General features: G+C 28.2%; 1 protein-coding gene across 3 annotated transcripts; it reads right to left on the bottom strand.

The window, feature by feature from the left end:
- On the bottom strand, positions 1-6,099 carry LOC137821426 (sucrose synthase). 3 transcript variants are annotated; one of them, XM_068626015.2, is made up of 14 exons: positions 5,789-6,099; positions 4,156-4,272; positions 3,925-4,051; positions 3,653-3,804; positions 3,378-3,570; positions 2,822-3,157; positions 2,640-2,735; positions 2,385-2,558; positions 2,167-2,283; positions 1,906-2,072; positions 1,569-1,793; positions 749-1,312; positions 409-547; positions 1-287 (listed from the first exon to the last, which is right to left on the bottom strand). In XM_068626015.2, the coding sequence occupies exons 2-14, from the start codon at positions 4,251-4,253 to the stop codon at positions 255-257; spliced, it is 2,421 nt and encodes an 806-aa protein (XP_068482116.1). In that variant the 5' UTR covers positions 4,254-4,272; positions 5,789-6,099; the 3' UTR covers positions 1-254. The 3 variants fall into 3 exon arrangements, with proteins under 3 accessions (XP_068482116.1, XP_068482115.1, XP_068482117.1); XM_068626014.2 differs by lacking the exon at positions 5,789-6,099 and adding an exon at positions 4,987-5,236; XM_068626016.2 differs by lacking the exon at positions 5,789-6,099 and adding an exon at positions 4,679-5,044.
- Between the last annotated feature and the right edge of the window lie 15,779 nt (positions 6,100-21,878).

Genomic DNA, 21,878 nt, shown 5'->3' with positions numbered 1-21,878 from the left:
TTGATTGATGGGGTTGAACACCCAAAATTCAAATATTTCAATCATATTCAATATTGCAAAGACAATAAAGAATAAAAATGACATCTTTTCTTTTATCTTTTCTTCTGAGCCAAAACCTAAGCAAGACATAAAAACAAAGACACTCTTTTTAGACTCTTTAAATCCAAAAGTTGATCACAATCAAAATCAATGGCCTTATTTGTGAAAGCTGCATGAGACCAAAAAGCCGTTCGATTTTCCCTTCAACAATGGTTTTACTCTTCAATGGCAAGGGGAACAGACTCAGCCTGAGAGCACAAGAATGACATAATGCGTTAGTGGGTAACAGAGTTGGGAAGGAAAGAGTTGCAGAAAGCTTTTCATCAGTGAAACCATTGGATTAATAGTGTAATGAGAGAAGAAATATACCAATTTGCGGTACTTGAGAGCATAGAACATCTCCAGGTAACGTTTGCTCTCACGGCGTTCAAGGTTGGTCACATGCTTCCAGAAGCCATAGACACCCGTGAGTGTCAGGAGTCTGTCAGAGTAGATCTGCCATGTGTACCTGTGGAGCAAAGGAAGAAAAAAGCATTGATTTTGGTGAAAATTTTGGTGACAAAATGAATGTTTTGATGAAAATAGTATAAAACCAGAGAGCATATCATGTGAAATCAATGCAGTAACATGATATAGGCTCTATCTATGAGCATTGATTTATACTCTTGTTCATCATGTATATGACTATTGTTTAGTGCAATGTGCATACTTCTCCTGAATACGCTTGAGTCCTCCCTGGGAGATTTTGTCCCAGTGAGATGGATCTGCTTTGCTCTTCTCAAAGAAGTCAACAAGGATCTCAGCAGCACGGTCGCCATGGTAGGGGTCAATGTGGTATCCAGATTTTCCATCCACAATGATCTCAGCAGGACCACCATTGAATGTGGCAAATGTTGGCAATCCACAAGTCATGGCTTCAACCACAGTCAACCCAAAAGCTTCATAAACTGCAGGCTGCACAAAGGCACCCTTTGTGTCACAAATCACACGGTAGAGCTCTCCATTTCTAACTCTGTTCATCTGAGAGGAGATCCATCTGAATTGGCCATTCAACTTGTAGGTCTCAATGAGGCCATACATCTTCTTCATCTCAGCCTTCTCTTCCAAGTCCTTGGACTCCTTCCTCCTGTCTCCAGCAACAACAACAAGGTTCACCAACTCGCGGAGGCGAGCGTTCTTGCCGTACCATTCAACAAGTCCTGTGATGTTCTTCACACGGTCAAGTCTTGCCATGGTGAAGATGATTGGCTTGTTGCGGTCCTTCAAGACACATCTGTTAAACAATGGCGAAAATTACTTTCTAACCAATTGGGAGATGATAAAGAAGAGTTGTTTTAAGAGAGAAAAATCATATAGTTTCTCTAAGGATTTGGTCTTTAACTGACAATAATGTGTTGATCCATGTTATGTATGTAGTCAATGTCATCTAACCGGATAAGGTTCTTGTTTTTGTTGTTGTAATGGAGAATAGCTTTTGTACTAAACAATGTTTTCCTTGAAAAAATGCTCTATGACAAGATTACACTTACATGTGTTCCTCATTCTCCACTGAGCTGTAAAGAAGCTCTTCAATCTCAGCGTGGAAATTTGTTAACCTACGCTCAGTTTCGGTGTATGGGAAGTATATGCCCATATCAGCTCCTGGAGAGACAATGTTGAACTTTGGATCAAAGACATCAATACCATGAACAACTCGGTAAAGACCAGGAAGGGTGAAGGCAGTGTGACTCTCGTACTGTCCAACAGTATCCTTGCTGCAGAAGAAAAAAGAAAAAAATACAGATGCAATAATTAATTTCAGTCAGCTAATCAATAAATACAATAGTGCATTTAAAGTATAGTAAATAAAAGGAAAAGATAGCTCACCTCCCAGCAATCTCTTGGAAGGTGCTAGTGATGATAAAGTCTGTGTGGTTCATTGCAAAAAGATCAGCAGTAAATTGGCATGAAAAGTGATATTTCTCTTCAAACTTTTTCCAGTAAATGTCAGACTCAGGGTATTTGGTCTTTTCTAGAGCATGAGCAATGGTACACTGCATTTATCATTAGATTAAGGAAGAAGCTTAATCAGGTAAAGTGTAAAGAAAAAGGTTGTGCCAACATTAACTAGAAAGTAGGTGTCCAAACCTGAGTTACTCCTAATTTATGTGCTAACAAAGAGGCAACAATGTTTCCATCACTGTAGTTTCCAACAATAAGATCTGGCTTGGCTTGCAACTCCTTACCAAGTTCAACAGCAACATCCTAATATTGACAAGAAATATAGTTGGATTGGAAGTTACTTTAAAGTGAAACATCAAAAGCATTGAACCGTGTTACAGTTTTAAGTAAAAGTTAACATTCACCTCAGCATAAGTCTCTAGGTATGGCCAGACTTCGAATCTTGAGATCCATTTGCGAACAATTCCCTCCTCTGTTCTGAAAGGAATTCGGAGAATGTCACAATATTCAGTATCATATACCCTCTCTAGACGTAGGCCACAGGTAGTTCCTACTGCATCAGGGAGAAGACGAGTGATCTGCATTAAACAGAAATCACATGCTCAAGTTAGAGAAATTTCCATAAGTTAACTTGTCTTAACAACACCACTAGGACATACAATGAGAATACGAGGAGTGATATCCAAGCCTTGTTTCTTGATGCGGTTGAGCATCTCATTCTCCAAGGCACGAACTTGATCCAAGATGTAAACAACCTGGATTAGAGAATGAACAAGTTAAAGCATGTCACACAACCTTAATAGTATGAAAATTAGTAAAACGTTATCTCAATTCAACTAACCTGTCCACCAGTGTCAGGGTATCCCAAGACATTATCTTGGGCAAAGTAACCATGGGGAGAAAGGATAACAACATTGAAGACCATAGGGACTCTTCCAAGGAATGTCTCAAGGGTGAAAGGGTCAGGTGCCTCCAGAAGATCCAAGAGAAGCTGGATCATCTCGAGGACACGCTCGGCGGTGTCACCCCACCCCCTCTCCAAACCAATCTCCCGGAATCTGTTTTCAAATTCTGAGTAGGGCGTTGCAGGAGCAACAGAAGTTAGATACTCTTCTGCTTTTCTCAAAACATGTTGGAGAGAATTCAGGTTCTGAACTTTGTCATTCAGCATCATAGTCTGAAACAAAAAACAAAACATTTTTCATTATTGTAAAAGAATGATCAATGCATATCGTCTTTTATATGGAAAAGTTACTTTCATCATTAGATTTTCACATGTCCCAAGTCTAAACTAAAACATGGATGAGAAAACACTGCTGGATATCCAACTAGTAACCAATGCAGATCGAATAAACACTACTATGAAAACTCCCAAATACACTTAAAAAGAAGTATACCGTGCCCTTATAACTGTGAAGCCTGAGGAATTCAAGCAGTGGCTGCATGCTCTCCTTGTCATGGAAGAGTTTGGCTGAAAGATGGCGGTTGAGGAACTCCACGCCATTCCCAATGGACTTGTTCAGAGTTGGACGAGGGAAAGACGCATTAAATGGTTCGAAGTCCAACTCAAGCACAAAGTTGCCATTAGAACTGCATCAAGAGTGAGAGAAACTGTTAAATTGTCTTGACATGATCAACAACAGAGTGAGGACGAAAAAACTCTGAACCTTACCTTCCCTCAACAAGCTCCTCCTTGAAACGCAGATACTCAGCAGGACGTAGCTCATCAACAGCAAGCACGTGCGCATTCACACGCAGATACTCCCAAACACCAGGCCTTGGTCGAACAGCCAGAGCAACAAAAGGTGGCAGCACTATGGCTTCCTAAACAAAACAAAAAACGATAAAATGAAAAGAAAAAAAAGAACTTGCGACAAAAACGCCCAAAGCATATCTACAATATATCAGCCCAGATGAAGAAAACATCAAAAGGGAAGAAGTTACCTGTGTAGATCTCAAAACTTCTCCAAAGGCCCCATCTTGTAGCTTCTTCCTGTGCTCCTCAGGGATTTCTTCAAGCTCTGCAATGATCTGGTGGTGTTGCAGGATTCCCTTGCCCTTGCCTTCAAGCCTTTTATTACAACAAGATTGTTAGTGTTATTCTACATCCTTGCACTAAAGCTAATTATTCATAGACAAGCTTTTTGTTTTCATTTTTATTTTTGGATGAGCTACCTTGACAGAAGGGCCAAAATTTCATTCCTGTTACCAGAGAGAGTTTCATCAATCCTCTCCCGGAAAGAGTGAGAGTGGGTCAAAGGATGATGTGCCATCTTCAGGGACAAGACTTCACTGCAACAATAACAAAAAAAAAGCATAAAGAAACTTATTAGAATTGTATGCAACAAGCCACCATAAAAAGGATAAGGTTAGTCGCCAAAAGTCAAAAACCAAAAACAATGTGGAATTCTTTCTTCTTCTAGAAGAGTGTATTGGATTTCAAGTCCAACCAGGTACCCTCCCTCCCCAACCTCGGGTCCAAAAAACATTAATCACAGCACAGATCCTGCACCTCGTTTAAACTAAGTGTTTGAACTTTAAAATTTAAACATTAAATTAATCATCGCAGAACAAAGAAGATCTTAGTTAAAGGCCAGTCTGCAGACAATTTTTTTATTTAATTTCTATTTTCATCTGTTAATGATTTAATATAATTAAAAAGAGAATCCTACAAAACAACTGAACTGAACTGTCGTACAAGAAAAACCAAGCTTGAGAATGGAAATTCCTAAGAAACTGAGCCAAAGCTCATGATAGACAGCACCCCAGAACAGAACCAGCAAACTCAACAACATGTTCTTTGAAAAAACAGAAAGTACTAGACACCCAGGATCATGTTACAGACTCTGATCCAAAGGTTGAAACACGTCACCATGCTAGATCTTTCACAGTGAAAGCTAACATGGCAGTGTGGAACAGCCAAAAGAGGAAGGTAATGAAGGAACGAAGATGAACAGAATAACAAAAACAAGAAAAAGAAGTAATAGAAACAGAGGAAAAGAATACCTATGGAAATAGAATAAACGCAAAAAAAATAAGGGGGGAAGGAGAAGACGAAATGAATGAATGATAAACGAGATGGAGGTGTTAATTTATAGGCAATGAGCGCCAAACACAAAGAGAGACGTACAAAATAAAAATGGAAACAATTTTCAACAAATTCGATAAAGGTCAAAGACTTTCTCTCTCTACCAAGGACAGATGTGTAAATGCAACAAGTATATAAACTATATTCTACACGTAGCTTCAATGCTTTGGACTATCCTAAACTAGTACCATCTTTTTATCCTCACATGACTGAATAATGTAGATTTCAGTTACTGAAAGGAAAATATTATTGTACTTTTATCCATCACTGATTCAAGCTTATCTACATAATGTACTTATGTTCTGTTCTTCTGGGTGAAAATTTGAACTGTACTCTTTATTTTGATAGTTTTATTCCCTTTGATTTTCTCTGTGGTGAACAGAGAGGTGGGTGCATGTTGTGTGGATATGAAGTAATAACTTCGTGTCAATACATACACTATTACCTAGACCCTATTGTTACTTTTTGCTGCACCAATGGTTAATAAAAATCTGGTCCACCCCAATTTTTTGTTTACATTTAAGCAGTGTTCAGCATTACCACTGCATGTGATCAGATCACAGAGAAATAGCACTGAGAAAGAAAGAGTAATGGACAATTGGATAGGGTGGAGGGGATAAGGTGTAGATATTGCATGTGGGGGTGAGGTAGATATTTTGTCATGTAAACAATAATGATAAAAAAAAAAATGAGTTTGACATTGTAATGGAATTCACTCACCTTGAATGTGAAATGGCAACACCCAGAGGAATGAACAGAGAAAATGGAATGAGACAAGTGAGGAAAAGAAACAAAAGAGAAGAAATGAGAATATCTCAATTTAGCAAATGAAATGAAGGGTGAAGAGTGGAGGGTTGAGAAACCCCTTTTATAGTTAAAAAATGAGAAAGGGTTATAAGAATAATAAGAAAATGATGATAATCTTAGCAAAATAAAATAATTAAGAGGAAAATAAAATGCACATCATGGTAAAGCAAACACAGTGTGTGCTGGTGTTGGAAATGTTAAGATTAAAGGTAAAAATCAGTGCCTCTGTTTCCGTGAGAGAAACAGTCCATTAATACAGCTAACCTTGCAGTGGTTTAGTTGTTGTTTTCACAAACCACTCTACTTTTTTTTTATTTCATTTATTATTTTTATTAACTCCAGCCATGCATAATTTATTATTTATCTGATAATATTACTGTGTACTAATCTTTTTAAAGTAATTATTACGCTAATGTGTTGTAGCCTGCATCTGTCAGAAATGGTATTGTAGTTTTTCTGTGGTGCCCATAGTATCTGACTAGTGCCACCATGTTTTGATTTGAGCCTTTTGCAATTTGCATGGATTCTTCTATTTAAAACTTTATGCAGTGTCGTCCACTTCAACATGACAAAAAAAAGGGGGGAAAAAAACAGGTTTTATATTATTAAGCAGTACAACATGCTAAGAATTTTCTAAGTACCTTTTCAAAGGTGTTACATACGTGTCTGTAATGAGCCAAAAGCTATCATTTCACTAGCAAATTTGTGTTTAAAATTTACTGATTCATTTTATCTACACACACATAGTTACACTTGTTCTCTTAGAAAACTTATCTTTTAACTTCTATTTAATAATCTTATCTCAAAAGTCTTTAGATCTTAAATATATTAGAGGGTTAGATGAAATGCAAGAAATAGGAGGATGATGGTGGATTGGTAGGTATGGAAACAAATTCATTGTGTCGGAAAACCACTTTTGTTATATATAAATTTCAAGATCTCTTATCAAATACATCTCATCCTTCTCTTTCACTATGAATGAAACAAGGATTCGTGTCATCATGACAACTAAAACTATGAAAAATAAATTAACTTTAAACTTAAATGAATTTTTTTTATCTTTATATGTAATACTGTAATTAATTTTTCTATTTTAAAATTAAACAATTTTAATTCAATAACTTATTAAAAATTTAATGTGTTTTTAAGGAACAATAGATATTAAATGTATTACTAAACTTTATATTAGTATATTACGGGAATAAATAATTATTACTAATCAATATTAGAAATTGAACAACTAAGCATGCAATCAATTCTTATAGAAATTAAAATAATAAATAGAAAATCATTCAATAGAAATAAATTTAAGATAATTAGCTACTACAATAACTAAATTAGGAACTAAAAAAATTATTGATTTCTAAATTAGTTTTTATTATTGATAAATAGTTTCTAAATTGGTATCTAATTAGTTATCAAAGTTTTTACTACCAAATTTAGAATATAAGTAATTGGTAGTTAAAACATTAATAGCTAATTAGATACTAATTTAAAAATTATTAATCAATAATAAAAACTAATTTAGAAATCAATAATTTTTTAGTCTTTAATTTAGTCACTGTAGCAACTGATTTTTTTTTCTAAAGTGTTTACAAAATTATTTTATTTTTTACTAATAAGCCATTATAGAATTAAAACAACTACCAACATAGTTTTTTTTATAACAGTTATATGTTAGAAACACATCTGTTTTAACTTTTTGTGCACATTTGAGATTTGAGAAATTTATTATTATTTCCATGTTGTTTGTTTTTCTTTGTTCCTTCTCCTCACTTAATTCAGTTATTATATTGAACATAAATAAATAAATAAAACTGGAAAATTAAATAATATAAAAAATTCATTAATTTATTGTCTTACAAATTATAGATTGAAGATGATATCATGTTTATGTGAATTTCTCCTAGGTTTTATTTACTATTAAATCGATTTGTGAATCTTTCTTCGACAAAATTGAACAACATTTTTTTTAAATTATTGTTTAAAAGCAGTACTTAGTGCACTTTATTTTGCTTAAAATTTTTACTTCTTTACATACTGAATAAAATTGAAGAGCAAGTGTATAAAATTTCACATGAAAATAATTATATAATTTTACAATAATTATTTTAAAACTGTGCATAGTGGCAATCAAGATCCATTTGTTTGGGCATTGACATGTCACAGAGGGTCCCACAGAGGTGGTGAAACCATCAGTGTCTGTCTATGTTATTATAAGAATAATAAATAATTAAAAATAATATATATGATTGTTAATAATAAATCAATTTTTTTATTTATTTTAGTTTTCTACTAAGTCTATATAATTTTTTTTACTTTTTCCACTTTTTCATCAGCAAATAAATGGGCTAATTAAGTTTATAGGAAAATAAATTGAGAGTCAGATGTGTAGAGGAAAGAATATAAAAAGTAGTGAAAGATAAAAGTAAATTTGAACAAAAATAGGTGTGTATATATAATTTATACTAACCTTTGAAAATAACATTATTTTCTATAAATGTTCTACTTATATACTTTTTTTAATTTAATATTTATTACTGTAGGACTATTTTTTTAAGTTTTTATTTTAGTAACTATTTTTATTTTTATTATAATTAATTATTATTACCTTAAATAATTAACAAAAACACATCTTTATTTCCACTTGCTTTATATGACTATACACTAATAATTATGTTTCATTTAATATGATTTCAATTATTTGGTATATATACAAAATTCAAATGTCTTCCCTGCCATTTATTTTTTTAACATTTATTACAAGAAAATTATTAAATAAAAATTAATTTTAGAGACAAAAAATAATTACTGTATTGATTAGATAATATTTTAGAGATTAAAAAAAATTGTTGCTAAACTAGTTTCTAGATAAATAGTTTTAAAATTGGTATCTAATTAGTTATCAAGATTTTAACTACTAATTACTTTTCTAAATTTAGTAATTAATTAGATACAAATTTAGAAACTATATATCAATTAAGTAATTTAGTTAATGTAACAACTAATTAATTTTTTTTTTTTATAAATCGGTTTCTATTTAATAACTTGCTTGTATAGAAGTCTAATTTATTATTGAATTAGTTTTTCACTACATAGTTAAAGATTTTTTTTTAACTGTAATTAATCATGCTTTTTAATATATTCTCATAATTAGTGTTTTAAAATCTTAATAAATATTTTTAATTTTATTCAAATAATTATTTTATTTATCAGCTATAATATATAGTTACTTTTTTTATAAATTTTAATTAATTTCTTCCATCTCTTACTTAAATCCTATCACTTCAATAATCATCAATCAAAATTGTATAAGAATGAAAACATCTCTATAATTAACATCACACCCACAAGAGAAACAAAGGTTCAATTACATAAAAAGTACGCGTTTTTTTTAAGTTAACCAGTAATTATCTTAAGTAACGTATAAAAATTAAAAACATTATTTTTAATAATTAGTTAGACCTTTATCCATCATCACATAAATGGTTTTTTTTTACAAACCATTAAAATGTTTTATGTTACTAGTGGAGTTATAGTTTTTTTTTTTTAGTATTAGCAATTAGTTATGTTTTTTTACACAACTGCATTTAGTTTTTAAATATTTAAAACCAATGCAATCAATACATGATTCTAACCATTCCATTTCATCGTTATAGAGATTGAAAAATATTTATCGAAAATAATATTGGAAAATACAGTTAATGTCCTTAACTTATTTGTGGATTCTCATGATTATTTAATAAAAAAATAATGTTCTCTCCTTCTAAAATAAGACTACAACTAAAAAAACAGTAACTTATTTTAATTTTAAACTTTCAAAATATCAGATTAATAAAAACTGAAAAATATGCAAAATTGACCATTAAATAGAAAAACATACAACACCTGTTACAATCCTCAAAAGACGTAAACAATGAGATATACAAAATGAAATCATCCAAATATATAATTGAAATAATAAGATTTTTGAGTTTTTCCTATAGAAACTTCTTTCTTAGTTTTTTTTTTCTTCTGGAAAAGTTATATTGGGTGTCATACAGAGGCACAGTTTGCAACAGACATGATGGTCAAAGTCTGATGATGTTTTTCTGTGAGCGTTCCTTAAAATTTGTAAACCAGAATAAGGAGTTGGAAAAAAGGAACCTGGTATTTGAACTGTAAATCAAATTAGCACACAAGGTCACAGAGATGACTCAGCAATTATTATCTGGAAAGAGAGGGCAAAATGAACTTTTAACATTATCAATTTATTACTATATCTATATATAAAATATCGGTTTTTTGGTTTTTTAACATTTTAGTGTTCAAATTTTTTTTAATTTTTTTTTAATATATTTTATTTTATTATTTTAAAATTTTGAGAATGAGTATTTTATTATTTTATTGGAATCACTTAAAAATAAAATTATTTTTTAATTTTTTAAAATTAATGTTAAGGGTGTTTTTTATGGGAAAAAACGCAAGTAGAAGCAACACACAATCACAAATCAACTGTAGAAAAATAACAACACAAGATTTAACGTGGTTTGGTCGTCAACTATAACCTACATTCACACGGGGAACTATTAGATGTTCATTTTATCCTGTTGCACATCAATTATAAGTACTATCCGTGAAACTATTATTCTTTTGCATTTATCATCAGGTGAATCTCATCTTAGCCTAAACTCCATCATACTCTTTGATCCCAAAACCATTAGCGATATGAGAAGAAAAAAAATTAAAGATAAAGATAAACTCAAACTAGATGAGAAGAAATAAGAGCTTGATTAATTAATTGTTTTTCTTTTATATGTTATTTTTTGTTTTTCAACTTCAGTTGATCCAAAATTATTTTGGTTTCTGCAATCTCAAGTTATTACAGTGATTTTGAAAGCCCACAATGAAGCTTGCACGCAGGAATTCAAAAGAAGCATCAAGAAAATGAAAACTTTGATTTATTTTGTGGTTAAAATAAAAAAAATTAAATACACAATATTTGTCTAGTTAATGATAATAAACAATTAATTGAAGTGATAATATGATATGGTTAATTACGTTATAAATATAAAGGTTTCATTAGTTAGGAAGAAGAATAATTAAGTAAGGAAAATAAATAAATAAAATACCTCAAGTACTATATTATAGTCTTATAAAATAGTAAAATCTTTGAAGAACTCAATACATGATTCAACTCTTAATTTTAAAATCTCTACTACATTATATTATGTTTCAGTGAAATTCCTTTATAAAAGGATCATGTATGATAGAGATATTCTAAATAACATTAAAATGATACTAGTGAGAAAAATATATAAATACTATAAATTATATAATATTATAATTAAAGAAAATTAGAGAAATTATAGATATTATTCAACCATCATGAGAAAAAAAAATGTTTAGAAGATTTGAGGTAGCGACAAGTTTAAGACATTGAAATTTATGAGAGTCCTATCCAATGTGTCTCCCAACGCACATTTATTTGTTAGTCTCACGTGTTCTTTGGAACTGTTAGGTCTCTTCAACACCTTACATTGTTTGGAGTTTCGTTAGATATCTCTTTAGGATTTGAATGTCACAGATCTGCCATTTTTCCATAACACTTTTTTCCTGCATTAATTTTCTTGTTTTATTTTTTTTTTCTCATCTTTTTTTCTTTAAAAAAAAAGTTTAAGTCGATTAACTTTAGTGGGCTAAATGTTATTTTTAGTTATTTATAATTCATTAATTTCACACCTTATCTTTTAAAATTTCAGTGTAGATATTTATTATTTTAAAGGTAATTTAAATTGACCCTTATGATAGGCTAGAGATAACACCTTGAAGAGTTTTAGTACAGTGGTGATTAAAAGTTTTATCTTTTAGGTTCATTCATAAATAATCATTCCATTGGTATAATAGACTTTCATCTATTCTGTTTTTAGAATTTTTTATCAATAGGTATAGTATACCTATGTATCGTTTTTGTTAACATGTAAGTTTTGGTCTAATTCCCCATATTTTGGTATTTTTTTTATTTTTTTAATAATACTTTTTTCATGTGATGACAGATGATTGTTGTTACTTGAGGTGTCAGTCTAGCTGAGATGTCAAGTTGTATAAACCTAAAAACTTTTATAAAAAAAAAGTTATATCATTTAAAATGAGTGGTTTCTATGTCTTTTTAAAATTTAAATTAGCATGCAAAAATTAGTTCTTACAAAAATTTACAATTAGGACTTCAGTGTTATAAACCAAATACTAGTAGAAGGTAAGATGAAAATGAAAAATAAATAACAAAAGTCAATTAATAAAAGAATTGATGTGACATGTTTGTTAAGAAAGGGAATAAAGAAAAGTAACTTATGTGAAGCCTAATTAGTCTCATGGCCTTTCTCGAATCTTTCGGAATTTTTTTGATATATCCATCCATTTTGTTGGAGTGATATCTTTTCATGTATTTGAAAAGTAGTTCATGGCTTACCATGTTTCTAGAAGTACATTTTGTAGCTCAGTAATTATTATTAACAAAAACTTAAAATGAAATCGATTATAAAACATTTTCCAGTATTCATAGTTAAAAATTAAAAAGTAAACTTTTAAATTAATTTATAATATCATCTTATAAAATAAATTTTATACTTTTTATATATCATGGTCTTATTTTTAATCAATGTAAGTTTTATAACATTAAAAAAAGAATTTATAAATTCCAAAACATAATAAATTTTTATTTATTTTTTAAAGAAATAATATAATCATTTATTTAAATTTTTTTCCCTAAAGAGTTCAATTGTCAAAGATACACCTATTTTTTTCTATTTTTTTATCCATTTCTTATTTTCTTTCTAATTTATTTTTTCCCTCTTATTTCAATTCAAAATGGAGTGATTTTTTGTTTATTAAGATAATTATTATAATATTACTAAAATTATAATATACAGTCATTTTTTACAACTTACGTTATATAAATACATTTCAACTAAGTTTAAATACTTTTCTTCAAGAAGAAAAAGTTAGAAATAAACGGATATTTGATTCTTAAGGATAAACTTTCGGTCAAAGTCATTCTTCCTTAATTACATGTTATGATGAAGTGTCTTCTTATATTAGGTCAACCAAATACACTTATCAAATAAAACTCCTTCATCTTCTCAAACTTTCTTCATCAATAAATCCAAAATAAATAAATAAATAAATGAATAAAATGCCTCAATAGACTTTCTCTATGCAGGTTTTTCTTTTCTTTCATTTTTGTATTATTTTTCAAAAATATTTAATAAATTTTAAAAAATAATTTATCAATCAATTAACAAAAAAAAATTAAGATTATAAAATAATATGATTTTTTTATAAAAATTAGTATTAATAATTAATGTCAATATAAAACTAATTTCAATATAAAATATCAAATTAGTTGTTAGTTGTTGACTGTTATGGATAAGAAATCAATTTGAACACTACAACATTTATGACATCAATATTCCAATCTTATATGATAATAGTATTTGATAGAACATTTATCATTAAGTAAAAAGTTATAGCTTAATAATTATTAAATTTAAAAATTATAACAATTTGAAATTAGTAATTCTTGATAAGCTTAGCTTGATAGACCATATAATATTTTAAAGATAATAAGTTCGTCTGATACTGATACAGTGATTATGCAAAATATATCTTTCAAATTTTTACTTGAAATTACTAAACCTTACTTAACTATTACCTTCTTGGAAGACTTTCCCTTTCTTCCTCCCTAACTATGAATTATAGAATCGAAAGAATTAATATCTACTATCAAAGAAGTCTTTATGATAATTATGTCACTAGTAAGGAAAAGATAAAGTAAATCGTTCATATAACTGACTCTTCCTGGACGATTTCTCCCCAATGTTGGCAACTCGACTCTTTACAAGAGGACTCCCATCATGAGAAATGTTAGAAAAACTAAAAAAAAAACATAATAGAAAAGATAACACACCTAATTACTAGAATGAATGAATAGTTGATAAAAAAAGACACAAACTAAAAGAGAAGAAGTATGAGCTGTTGCCTACATTCTCATAAACAAAATACCAAACATTAAAAAAGAGGTAGAAAAACTCTATCCAAAGAAGCATTAATTTTTTTTAGTGTAACATAACACCCTTTCCAAATATCACATCTTTAATGACATGTTGTGAAAGAAAAAATAATAACAACCTAAAGTCATTTCCTTTATATATTTACAAAACTTCTTATTAAAAGCATTAATGACATTCTAGAATGATTATTTATAAATTCAAATAATTTGTCATTAATATTACATTCAACTAAATAAATTCTTTACAACCAAACACACAAATTTGAGTTGGGATGGATAAAGCTTGTTCATTGAAGTTTAATCTTATACAAATTTAAACTCAAACAAAATACTTATCACCCGTAAAAGGGAGATACACTACAAGAAAATCACGAAATAGAAACTAAATTTAGAGGCAAAAAATAATTAGTTGTTATAGTGACTAAATTAAATATCATTTTAGAGACTAAAAAATTTTTTGGTTTCTAAAATAGTTTATATTATTGTTGAATGGTTTTTAAATTAGTATCTAATTAGCTACCAAGTTTTTTGCTACTAAATTTAGAATCTAAATAATTGGTAGTTAAAACCTTGTAACTAATTAGATACTGATTTAGAAACTATTTAACAATAATAGAAATTAATTTAAAAACCTTTTTTTTAGTTTATAAAATAATCTCTAATTTAGTCACTAAAACAACTAATTATTTTTTGTCTCTAAAGTTGATTTTTATTTCATAATTTTCTTGTAGTGATATAATCGTTCACTTGCTTAAATACAAAAATGGTCGGCTTACAAAGTTTAGGCCACTTATGTTCCTACTCATTCTTGAGTTCATTGGAAGATAAATAACATTTGAGTATTTTAGAGATGTGTAACTAAAGTTTTTCGCTAACCAATTCTGAATTTCAACTACCCAGATATAAATGCAACAAGAAAACAACTGAATACATCAAAATATCTTTATTTTTTTCTTTTATTTATGGTTACTTGATGCTCCAAAGAAAATATCATAATATATTTTCACATTCACTCAATCTCATATTATTATTTTTTATATCTTATTTACTTAGTTTTAGAGAGTTTGTTGTACGTGAATCTTAAATACTTATACCAATACTATACACCACCGTCCACTTAGCGAGATATCTTTCTCAACAATTCATTCAAAGACATTTCAAGTTGTAGTAAGATTTGTCTCATGGTCATTTTTAAAATTAAATAAATAGAAAATATTTTTTAATTATCTTTTATATTTTTTAACAAATAAAACACAGCATCTTGTCTAATATATTTTACTAAATTAACAAACTAATTTAAGAAAACAAAATTAACAAACTAATTTAAGAAAACAAAATTAACATATTAACGATTGAATGGGTGATTAACGAACAACGAACCCTAGTATTCTAGAAGCAAAAGAAAAATACGAACACAATATTCAGCCAAAATAAGAGATTGAAGAACAGAAAGATCCCAGATATAAGATGTCTATAATTATTCTATTATGATAATTAAAATCTCGATAAATTACCTACTAATTTAAAAATTAATTTATAATTTTTTTATTAATAATAAAAAGCTACTTTAAATATTAATAAGATTTTAATTTATAAAAAAAATATTTAATTTAATTAATATAATAACTAATTATTTTTTATTTATGATAAAGTTTCAAGTAGTAACGACATTTAACTAAATTAAAGTATGGAAGACTAAAATTGTACATATTTATTGTTTTATTGAATTTATATATATATATATATATATATTTTAGGGTTCTGGAACATTTTGGATTACTGTATAAGAATAATAAATGAAGAGAGGTATTTTGAAACTACCTACGAAAAAACTTGCTAATTTATCAAAATAGCTTTTGCTCCAATATTCAAATTTGCATTAATTGATTTATGTTATATTTTAAAAAGGATGATCTATAAAATTAAATAAATAAATGTTATAGGTATACATCTCAATCAAAATTTAAGTTGGAGTTTTCAGTTATAGTTGGACAATCAAAACGAGTACATTTTCTTTTATCTGCTTTTACGTAAGCTCCAAGTACTTTACATTACTCCAAAAAATGATTAAAAATAGTACATTGTGATGCCCTGCATATTAAAGTGCTTCACTAATTACTGTCTTTGAATTAGCCTCTTGTGTGATAGTTACTCTTTTGAACATCACTAATCATAACTTTACCTAATCCTCATCTTAACTTCACAAATTAATCCCATAACACTGTTTTAGGAGATCAACCAAAGACCACGCCAACAACCAAAACCAAAAAGAGAAGAAGAACCAGTGAAAATGATCATAAATATGCTTTGAATATAATTTGAATTATATAACTTTTGTTTTTTTTTTTTTTTTTAAAGTAGTCCATGTAATTTTTTTTAAAACTTATTTTTTTAATTTCCATCCTTATAATATATGTTCCTGCTAGGGAACCTAGAGAATTATTGACTGACTTCGTCTTCCTCCTTCTTCCTTCCTACTAGGTCTCGGTCGCACGATTTAGGATGGATGCCGAATAAGGGTACCTGCAAAAAACATTCTAACGCTCAAGTCAGCTAAAGGAGGGGATTGGGGACACTCAGGAGTGTATAGTAATTAATGACGTACCTGCTCCTTGAAATATGTGCTATTTATATTACCTGTAATGGGCCTTTCTTAGTGGACCAGGTTAAGGAGTGAGTTTGTGTTTAGGATTGTAATACTTAGTTGCTAACCACGAATTAAGTTTATTGATTATGTTTAGGTGTGGTAAGGTTTATACCATCAGTCGACCCATTGGGACTGGACCCTGAATCAGTCGGTCTGCTGGTGGGCCGAAACTCTGGTTAGTCATTTCATCCATACCATTACATATATTATTATGGATAATGTGTTTTAATCCTTCAATTAATGAGCTAAAATCTTCACACTTAATAAAATATTATTTGTGAAAGCAAGCCAACTACTACGTTTCTAGATTTGTATTAGCCAGGTTTGAAACCTTTAATATGAGCATGAAAAATGCTGCAAAAGTGAAGTATAAAAAGGATTCATGGATCATGCATATAATGATTAGGTTGAAGGTTTAAATAAATAAGTATAACTAAGAGAGCATTGTGCAGGCAACAGTGGTGCAAACAAGGTAAACATAGCAGGAAGAAAGAAAGACAAAAATACAAAAGAAGAGATGTATGGTTTCGAACAACATCAATATATCAACTTGAATATTCTACCTTCAAATATTATGTTCTTCTTGAGAATAAACTATATATCAACTTGCATGATGTGAATATTAAAACTATCACATTTCATTCACAAGCTTGTTTTGTAAAATCTTGCAAAAATTTGAATTGTTTTATTCAATTTATATTTGTTGAGTTAAGTCTTATTTTTCTTATTTATAGAGGAGAATATTATTGAAGTGATCCATGAGATTAGTTAATGGTAAACGAGAAATTGATATAGAAAAAAGAGATTAGAAAATTGAAAATTAGTCATATTTAGATTACTTTTTTAGTTTGATGAATACGAGCAAATTTAATAATTTGGATTAGTAAGAGATTGATAATTTGACATCAACTTTAACAAAGTATTTATTTGGTTTAAAAATAAATTAAAGAGGATGTTGAAAATTTGGGATATACAGTAAAAATAGAATAGATTATATAAAACTTTGAGAAACATATAAGAAAGAGAAAGAAATTTAATGAAGAATAAATAATAATTAAAGTAGTTTGATTGGTAAAGAAGATGAGATCCAGGGGCCAAAAGGTAATTGAAAAAAGAACACATGTGTGAGCGTGAATTTTAAGCAATAGGAATTGGGAAATATAACGCTAAAAGATAAAAATGAAGTTAACTTGTGAAGCAAATTGTGTTGAATTGGGGTGGTTGATCACCAAGTGTATGATAATTTTCCTAAACCAAATGAGTTAGTTATGAAGATGATTTTGTGGGACACAAATCTCCAATAATGCCGCTCATTGCTAGTTTAGAAAAGGCACTTTTCTTACAATTAAAGCGTTATACCTAATTACTGATTCAGATAGAAACATCTTCAATCAGTGAGAATTATGTTTTATTTATGGAAATCATAGCTTTTAATATATCAACTATTCAACACACTGTTTTTGTCTTGAGAATCAGATATCTTGAATGTAAAGTTAATATGAGTGCACATTTATGATTAAAAGGTTTAAAAGTGGGTTAATGATTCATCTAGCAATAGTTAGAAAGTTTAATTATAACTTTTTCTTTAAGTTTTTCTTTTTCTTCTGTTTTCTAATGAAATTGAAATTAAGAGAACGATTGTCTTTATTTCTTGATCGGTTGATTTATTTCTTCTCTTTTCTCATTAAAATAGTTTTCGTGCTCTCATTTCACTCCCTCACTTCTCGTCTTCGTGAACTCCATGCTCGAATGATATCTGCAAAAGAAACTCCAACACTCAAGTGACTTTTTAGTACTCGGTACTATTAGTATTAAATTATGACGTACTCGATTCTTGAAATATGTGTCTATTTATATGATTATTATGGATCATTTGTTATTGGGTTAGATTAGAGTTTTTATCATGATTAAGAATATATTATTTAATATTTGATCACTAATTAGTCTTATTAATCTTTTGTTTGGACATACTGAATTTGGTTGTGACGGTCGACCTTGATCGGATGTTAGACTTTTTAGCTATCGTATCGACCTGACCGACACATGTTTATTTCTCAATTTTAAAATAATATGATTGTTTTTATCCAATTACCAGTTAATTAATTGGCACGTGATTCATGAAATTTGAGCATAAGTAGAATTAGAAATTATAAGTTATGAGTAGTGATAGTGTGCAACCAATAGCTAGTTTTTGGTTAGGAAAGATGAAACGTAGAATCCAATTCCTCACGTCAGATAAGTTGTTTTGAATATGATAGTTGTTTCTTCTTTTTAGCTGGTTACCAATAACTTCTCACTTAATAACATCCGCACAATTCTTCATTTCCATCTACACTATTTTCAATCTTTCCAATTCTTACATTTACTTTATTTAGGTTTCTTTTGCAAACTTATTCATAATATTTTTTAAAAAGTGTATGCAAGAGAAACACAAAGTATTAATGTAATTTTTTAGTATTAAGTCCAATATTCTTATATAAACTCCCTTAATTCTTATAATGCATTTAAAAAAAATTTATTTGATATGACAGTGTGAACCATGAGAGTGGTAACATTATTCTTTCAATTTCAGTTGAATATTTAAATTGAAAACATATAAGTTAATAACATAATTGTATAAAATTATTGTTTTATAAGATTTTGTGAATTGAAAATTGACTTTTTAAATAAATGGTATACTAATATAAGTCAAATTCAACTTTATAAAAATGTCTTATAAAATGATGTTATATATTATAAAATATTCTTATTAATGCCCCTCTTTATACTAAGATCTCTCAATTTGTATCTTTTTATATTAAGATCTCTCAATTTGTACTTTTTTATATAAGATCTCTCAATTTATACGTAAAATTATATATTATAAATGATCTGATCACGGTGAAATAACGAATGATATGATAAGTTAATAAATTCTCGTTAGAATTCTAAATAGTTCTGATATCATATTAAAAAATTGAACTTTAAGACTAACTTAACCTTATATAATTAGCTTGTAAAATAAAATTTTCATTTATTTATATTATGAAATATGAACATCACAGTATAAGAAGAAGCTTATAGTTGAATGAAAGGTAAGTAAGAAGAGGTGGGAAAGGATAATTGAGTGATGGGTTTGGGTGAGGACAGCATCAAAGTGTTGAGATGCTCTAAAATGGAAGAATTTATGGTGATGATGATGATTCCTTGAATTTGGATGAGTTCCACGTTGTGTGTGGTTGGACTTGGAGATTAATCTTTCCTTTTTAATGTTGGGAAAACCCTAATAACAGAAAGCCCCAGAAAGTGTTTTATTTTGTATGTGACATTTCTGCTACAAAACACAGATTCGGGTTCTTTACAGGTTTTGACCAATTGGAATCGTCTAATTTGTTCCATAATCTGTGGCCTCCAAAACCCAATAAATCTTACAATAATCAGAATACAAAGTGACTCCAAGCAATTTGGTCCATCAGAATATTTATTTGACATTTTTATTCTCAATTTTACTTCCTTTTCTATGACAAAATCATTTGCAATTTGAAAAGTGAAAAGAAAGAGAGAGAAAGGGCAATGATGAGTTTTGGGTCTCTGATTTCCCAAAAGATACAGAACAATGCCACTTATCTATTATCATCTCTCTCTCCCTTCTTTTTCCTTTTCGAATATATTTCATATATTAAATAAGTGATGTTATAAATTCTATGTGTCCTGCCTTATTTTGAGATTGAAATTTAATATTTTAGTATTATGTCAAAATCTACTAATAACATAAAAACCATTAAATATAAATCAAATTTAAATATAAAAATTAATTAATCATTATCTTTAATTCAAATAGATATTATTTTAAAATTTAAAAAATTATAAACATCTAAAATAATTCTTATTATTAAAAAATTTAAATTAATATTTAATTAAATATCAATTTTTAGTTTTAAAATATAAAATAATTGATTACAGAATCAAATTAGAAAATAATTTATAAATTTTATTAAAACAAAAATTATTTTAATTATCATTAGTTTTTTTTAAATTAATGTTTAATTTATTCAATATAAGTATTTATTTATTTTTTAATAATTTTCTTGTAATATAAACAAAGATTATTTTTTAATGTAAGAGAAGAAATAGTTACTAATGAATCACTATATATCATAAAAAAATATAATATTATCGTGAATCTAATACCTTAAATTATTTTATTTATGATTTTTTTATATATTATTCACTTCGTTTAATTTTAATACATTGAAACTTATATTTAAATTTCAATAAGTTGAAAAATATATATCAAGAAAAAAAATGAATAATGTATTCTATTAAAAAGATATACATTAAAAGTTTATTTTATATTAAATACGTAATATAATGACAATAGTTTATATAAAGCAAATTCTTCATTCTATTATTTTATATAAAAAAGTTATATACACAATTCTCTTAAGTTTTGACTCCAATAAACATGGATTTGACCATAATTGATATACTTCTTCGTGGGGTTTTGGTTATTAAATTTTTGGAATTATTTTTCGTGTTTTGTGTTAAGTTTGATTGAGATTAGAATGCATAGATTCATATAAAGCATACTTACATAAAGAAAACATTGATAAAGTTGATCATAACAAAGTCACTTTTCCTACCAACTACCAAACCACTCTCCCTATCAATTGGAACATCAATTTTACTATGCAATAACAAATCACTAACCCTAAGATTCATTTGTATATTTTCAAACTTTATAAAAATGATTAGTTTATTTTTATTTTTATTGCTAATTTTTCAGCATTTTCAAATAAGTTTAAATCCAACAACTTCGATTCCAATCTTTCTTTAACCTAAAATTTCAACTTATTTACATTCTTTGTGGTACTAAAGAACATAATAATATTCCACTAAAAAGTTAATCAGCTCATGTTAAATCTAAACAATTTTTTCAATTGAAATTAGAAGACTTATTTATATAACAATTTCTTTTGCTGATACTTCTTTCTGCACGTGTAGGGAAAATTCAAATTGTCTATGGTGGAAACTAATTTAGAAGTTGATAATATATTACAAAATCTTGAATTCAAAATGTAATCTGAATTATATAATTTTAAAATGTATTTTATATTATATAATTTAAAATATATTTATGAATTGCATAATCTAAAAATACTTTCTCTATTGTACATTTCTGTATTAAAAAAAAGAAGTAAAGTAGATTTTGAATTGCATAATTTATAATTTGGATATCTAAAAATATTTTGAATTATATAATTTAAAATATATTTTTAAGATACACAATTCAAAATACATATTTAAATCTAAAAATTTATTCTTCAATG

The sequence above is a fragment of the Phaseolus vulgaris genome, chromosome 9 (genome assembly GCF_051622355.1).
Source record: "Phaseolus vulgaris cultivar YP4 chromosome 9, ASM5162235v1, whole genome shotgun sequence".
Classification (NCBI taxonomy): Eukaryota; Viridiplantae; Streptophyta; class Magnoliopsida; order Fabales; family Fabaceae; genus Phaseolus; species Phaseolus vulgaris.
The sequence above is the reverse complement of the archived record's forward strand: the minus strand, read 5'-3'. Positions and strand labels throughout refer to the sequence as shown.